The 6,019-nt window shown below is 56.1% G+C and overlaps 1 protein-coding gene across 1 annotated transcript; it reads left to right on the forward strand.

Moving 5' to 3' along the window:
* The first annotated feature begins 606 nt into the window (after window positions 1–606).
* On the forward strand, window positions 607–5,001 carry CHP2 (calcineurin like EF-hand protein 2). Its single transcript, XM_069571503.1, has 7 exons — window positions 607–1,054; window positions 1,466–1,538; window positions 1,630–1,710; window positions 1,838–1,968; window positions 2,144–2,205; window positions 3,175–3,297; window positions 3,519–5,001. The coding sequence occupies exons 1-7, from the start codon at window positions 778–780 to the stop codon at window positions 3,570–3,572; spliced, it is 801 nt and encodes a 266-aa protein (XP_069427604.1). The 5' UTR covers window positions 607–777; the 3' UTR covers window positions 3,573–5,001.
* The last annotated feature ends 1,018 nt before the right edge of the window (window positions 5,002–6,019 follow it).

The raw sequence follows: 6,019 nt of genomic DNA on the forward strand, positions 1-6,019 counted from the left end.
CCGCGGGGGGGCGGACCCTCTCTGGGGGAGGAGGACACGCAGGGGGTGGGGACAGACCCGCGGGCGGGGGAGAGGCGGACCCTCGGGAGGGGGCCGGGCCGGCGGCGGGGGAGGGGGGGACGGATCCTTGCCTGGGGGACAGACCCGCGGGCGGGGGAGAGAGGCGGACCCTCGGGAGGGGGCCAGGCCCGCGGCGGGGGAGGGGGGGACGGATCCTTGGCTGGGGGACAGACCCGAGGGCGGGGGGAGAGGCGGACCCTCGGGAGGGGGCCAGGCCCGCGGCGGGGGAGGGGGGGACGGATCCTTGGCTGGGGGACAGACCCGAGGGCGGGGGGAGAGGCGGACCCTCGGGAGGGGGCCGGGCCGGCGGCGGGGGAGGGGGGGACGGATCCTTGGCTGAGGGACAGACCCGCGGGCGCGGGGAGAGGCGGACCCTCGGGAGGGGGCCGGGCCGGCGGCGGGGGAGGGGGGGACGGATCCTTGGCTGGGGGACAGACCCGCGGGCGCGGGGAGAGGCGGACCCTCGGGAGGGGGCCAGGCCCGCGGCGGGGGAGGGGGGGACGGATCCTTGGCTGGGGGACAGACCCGAGGGCGGGGGGAGAGGCGGACCCTCGGGAGGGGGCCAGGCCCGCGGCGGGGGAGGGGGGGACGGATCCTTGGCTGGGGGACAGACCCGAGGGCGGGGGGAGAGGCGGACCCTCGGGAGGGGGCCAGGCCCGCGGCGGGGGCGGGCCCAGCCCCGCCCAGCCCCGCCCCGCCCGACCTCAGAGTCTAGGGATGAAACCGCCTGTTGTTCGCGCCCGCCCTGCTGACCCCGCCACCCTGGGCCCGGCTTTCCATTCGCCCGGGTCGCGGGTGGGAGGCAAGGAACGCCGGGGTTCAGGAGCCTGGCTCCCCGCCAAGGCTGCGGCCTTCGGCCCCGGGGCCACAAGGCGGCCGCGCCTGGGCGGCGGGCGGGGAGGACGGCGGCCCGGCGGCAGCTCAGCCATGGGCTCCCGCAGCTCCCACGCCGCCAGGATCCCCGACGTGGACAGCCTCCGGCGGGAGACCGGCTGTGAGTGCGGCGCGCCGCGTCCGGGGGCCCGGCGGGGTCCCGGGCGGCTCCGGTGGGGGTCCCGGGGCTTGGAACCTAGGAGATCCCGGCAGCCCGGCTCACTGGGGGATGGGGGCGCGTTCACCCAGGGGTCCCGGCTCCGGGTTTGCGGGCGCCTGGATAGCCCCGGGCCGGCATTGCACCGGATGGAAGGGGTGGCTTTGGTCTCCCGGATCTCCCGGGTCTCGTCACGCCCGCCCCCTCCCTGCCCTCTCGGCCCCGGGGAGCCCTCCCTGCAGCCAGCCTTCCGCCCCCAGCCCACCCCCTGCGGCCGCCGGGTGGACGGAGCGTGCCCTGGGATCCCGGCGCGTCCCCAGCGTCCACCTTACTCCCCCGACCCCCTTCTTACCGCCCCTCGTCCCCGCCCTGCAGTCTCGCAGGCCAGTCTGCGCCGCCTGTATGACCGATTCCAAGCGCTGGATAGGACCGGCAAGGGCTACCTGAGGTAAGCAGGAGCTGGCCTTCTGACCTCTCACCTCTGCTTTCTGATCCTGTCCCCTCCCTGACCATCTCCTCTTTGAACTTTGTCTTTCCAGCCGCCTGGATCTGCAGCAGATCGGGGCGCTGGCCGTGAACCCCCTGGGCGACCGCATTATAGACAGCTTCTTCCCAGACGGGTAAGCCTCCCAGGGGTGGGAAGACGGAGGTGAAAGTTTGTCAGTGGAGGTCAAGACCAGAGGCAGAGGGATGGTCACGGTGAGCACCGCTTCTGCCCCATTGCCCACCTGCCCTCTCCCCTCCCAGGAGTCTGCGACTGGACTTTCCAGGCTTTGTCAGAGTCCTGGCTCATTTTCGACCTGTGGATGAAGAGGACGAAGGAAACCGGGACCCCAAGGAACCCGAGCCCCTCAACAGCAGAATGAACAAACTTCGCTGTGAGTTTGTGCCCCCCTCCCCACAGTGAGACCCCAGATTTACCATGCCCCATGAGAGGCCCCAGGCCCCCCGTACTCCCTTTGGGAGCCCCGCCCCCCCACTCCCCCAAGATGAACTTTTGAGGGAAGAGAACCAGGGAAGACCCATCCTTTCCCTCCCCCACTTTCTTCCCAGTTGCCTTTCAGCTCTACGACTTGGATCGAGATGGGAAGATCTCCAGGCATGAGATGCTGCAGGTTGGAAGAACGCAGGGGCAAGAGATGTGACCCAGTTGTGGAGGATGGGGAGATGGTTTGTGGGTGGGAGATGCAGATGACTGGGGTCTTGGGTGGGTAATGGGAATGAGTGGTGTTGGAATGTGGGTTAGTTGGGAGATGGAATGGGGAACATTTCGGTATGAGGTTGGACATAGATCAGTGGCTCTCAATGTGGGGGTTGGCGGGGGCGGTGAGGGGGGGTAGGTTTTGCCCCCTGAATGATATTGGCAGTATCTAAGAAACATTTTTGGCTGTTGCGAATGAAGAAGGGGAAGGGGCAGTGCTCCTGACACTTAGTAGGCAGAGGTCAGGAACTCTGCTGAACATTTTACAATACACAGGGTGGCCCTCTGCCCCCATGACAAGGGGTTATCTGGCCCCAAATGTCAACAGTGCTGAGACTGAGAAACACTGATGAAGTGGAGGATGGATTTGGGACTAATTGAAGGATGAGGTGGGGAAGGGGGTGGAAGATACATGAAGGCTGGGTAAAGAACCCGCCTGCTAATACAAGAGACACAAGAGATGTGGGTTCAAGCCCTAGGTTGGGAAGATCCCCGGTGAGGGCATGACAACCCACTCCAGTTATTCTTGCCTAGAGAATCCCCTGGACAGAGGAGCCCCGTGGGCTACATTCAATAGGGTCAGTAGGGTCGCACAAAGTCAGACACGAGTGAAGCAACATAGCATGCACGCAATGAACTTGCTGTATGTTGCTGAGGTGAACCTAGGATAGTGAAGGCCACATGGGGGGTTGGATGGAGAAGTGATGAGAATTATTGGGGGTTGTGGTGGGAAGTGAGTGGAACGGGGTGAAAAGTGAAGGAGGGATGGATTGTAAAATGGGTGCTGACAGTTGGGGTGATGTGGACAAGGTTTGGGGGTTGGTGCTCATGGTCCTTGTGCCTCCTCTTTATGGCTATCTCTGTCTCCTCCTCCAACTCCCAGGCACTCCGACTGATGGTTGGGGTACAGGTGACAGAAGAGCAGCTGGAGAGCATCGCCGACCGCACGGTGCAGGAAGCGGATGAAGATGGGGATGGAGCTGTGTCCTTCCTGGAGTTTGCCAAGGTTAGGGTGCCCTCAGGCCTGGGGAGCTGAGATCAGGAGTCCCTGGGGACTCCTGAGTCCACCTGAGATCAGGTGGACATGGGGGATTACGTTGGAAGGAGGAGGGCATAAAGAGAGGGGGCTCCAGGGAAACATGGGGCCTCGGGAATGGGAAAGGAGGTTGGAAGCATAGAGGTTTGGAATTCAAGCCTCTTGACTACCACCCATCTCGCCCTCCCCAGTCCTTAGAAAAGATGAACATCGAACAGAAAATGAGTATCCGGATTCTGAAGTGACCCCCGTTGTGCCTTTGGGTAGCTTACATGGACCAGTTCTGCTTGGGATTCATCCTTGGGGAGGCACAGCCCCAGTGAACTGTATTCTTACATCTACACTGAGCTCTATTTAGGGCCAAGGAGAGAAAACCGGAAGGATGCGTATAATTCACCTGATCTCAGATCTGTGAATGGGCCAGAAATCTTGGCGGTTTTAAGTGACCGAAAACCCAAATCAAAGTTAAAGAAGAGTTTTATGGACACATACATTGAAAAAGTATGAAAGTATCTTCAGAAAACTGGGAAAGTCTGGAAGTGTCTCAGGCCCAGCTGGATCCAAGGGCTCAAAGGATGCTATTGGGACTCAGTTTTTCTCTGTCTCTCATCTCAACTTTCTTTTGTGTTGGATTCATTCTCAGGAGGGCTCTTTCCTTGTGGTGGAGGATGGTCACGTGCAGCTCCAGGATTCCATCCTCCTAGCGTGGGAAGAGATTTTCTTTTTTCAACAGTTCCAAGCAAAGAGTGTCCTTAGCCCCACTGGAGCCTTGTCCCTTCTCCAGGGGATGGGACTCTCTATTTGGCCAGGATTATGTCGTGTCCCAACCACTAAAGCCAGGAAGTAAGGCCTGAGGACTCAAGATAGGGTAAGGGGTAGTTGCTTCAAGAAAATGAAAGGCTTTTATCAGAAGGGGAAAAGATACTGATCAAGTAAAACAAGAGGTTTCCATTACTGTTGGGTTGACCAAGTGGAGGGATTCTTAAAGTCTGGTTTCTTAAATGGGTTTTCTCTGATCTCATAGGTATTTGCCAGTGTGATGAGGATGGGTAGCTGGGGAAGAGGTGATGTAAAAATAATAAAGAAGACATCTTCCTAGAGTATGAGATAATTAAAAGGTTTGGGGAGTACTTCCTTTTTTCTCATGGTAAGATGTTCAAACATTGGCATTTCACAGAATAGAGTATAAAAGTCACATAAAATCTGGAGATTCTATGTCCATCACGAAGAAGTCTGGCTGTACATGTAGGAGATGCTGTGGGAACCCTGCCTATATCCCTCCCCAGGCCTGTGCTGGAGTTGTCTTGTATCAGCACATGGGAGCCAACTGTGCTTCTGTCTTCCTGACTCTGCCTTCAGTGATGTCAGACTTGGTGGCTTCAAACTGCTGTGTTGGGAGTCTTTCTTTACATCATAGACACTGGCAGATGCAATAGTCTGGGGCTTTTCTGCTTAGAAGAGCCTATTGTTAAACATTTATTAGCATATCAGCTGCCTGGCATTCACCATTACTGTGTATGCCAATGACTTTTCCCCAGCTTTATTGAGGTATAATTGGTGTACAAAAAACTACATATAATTAAGGTATGCAATTTGGTGAGTTTGGACATATGTATACTCTTGTATTACCATTACCACGGTCAAGGTAATAAACATATCCATCATCTCCAAAAATTTCCTTGTGCCCCTTTGTTTCTTTTTTTTTAAATGAGTGTAATGTGTACTAAGAACATGTACCGTGAGACCTACCTGCTTAACACATGTTTTAGTGCACAATATTATTGTTTACTGTAGGTACTACATCGTACGGCAGATCTCTGGAAATTACTCAGCTTGGATTGTTGTTCAGTCGTAAAGTTGTCCGACTCTCTGGGTGCAACTCTGACTGCAGAGAGTTCCTATCTGTCACTATCTCCCGGAGTTTCCTCAAATGCATGTCCATGGAGTTGGTGATGCTCTCTAACCATCTCATCTTTAGGTGCCCCCTTCTCCTTTTACCTTCAACCTTTCCCAGCATCAGGGTCTTTCCCAATGAGTCAGCTATTCACATCAGGTGGCCAAAGTATTGGAGCTTCAGCATCAGTCCTTCCAATGAGTATTCAAGGTTGATTGCCTTTAGGATTCAAAGGTTGGTTGAAATTCAAGGGAATCTCAAGAGTCTCCTTCATCACTGCAGTTTGAAAGCATCAATTCTTTGACACTAATCCTTCTTTATGGTCCAGCTCTTACATCCATACATGACTACTGGAAAAACCATAGCTTTGACTATATGGACCTTTGTTGGCAAAGTGATGTCTCTACTTTAAGACTGTGTCTAGGTTTGTCACAGCTTTCCTGGTGGGCTACAATCTATAGGGTTTCAAAGAGTTGGACATGACTTAGCGACTAAACAATAACAACAACGTGTATACCACATTTTTTTTTTTTTTTTTTTGCTTCTGAACCAAACTTGGTCTCATTTTATTGGCTCGAACAACACAGGGCAGGAAGACTGTGAGGACTGACTCAAAGACATTGGTAACAAGTTTTGGTGACCTAGATAGGACAGATCATGGCCTTTTGGCCTGCACCAATCCCCTAGGCTCCAGTTTGCTCTAGTGGGAGGACTGCGTGGCTCTGGGAGGGTCATGTTAGGATGACTGACTCTAATCTCTGAGTACACTCTTATGGGGTAGAATGGTGGCAAACTCAG

This window comes from Ovis canadensis, chromosome 24 (genome assembly GCF_042477335.2).
Source record: "Ovis canadensis isolate MfBH-ARS-UI-01 breed Bighorn chromosome 24, ARS-UI_OviCan_v2, whole genome shotgun sequence".
In the NCBI taxonomy this organism is placed as follows: Eukaryota; Metazoa; Chordata; class Mammalia; order Artiodactyla; family Bovidae; genus Ovis; species Ovis canadensis.

Excerpts from the sequence above, each read along its gene's own strand:
- CHP2 (XM_069571503.1), top strand. The coding sequence starts at position 778 with ATGAAACCGCCTGTTGTTCGCGCCCGCCCTGCTGACCCCGCCACCCTG. Across the intron at positions 1,711-1,837 it reads GACAGCTTCTTCCCAGACGG|GAGTCTGCGACTGGACTTTC; the intron begins GTAAGCCTCCCA and ends CTCCCCTCCCAG. Across the intron at positions 3,298-3,518 it reads CCTTCCTGGAGTTTGCCAAG|TCCTTAGAAAAGATGAACAT; the intron begins GTTAGGGTGCCC and ends CGCCCTCCCCAG.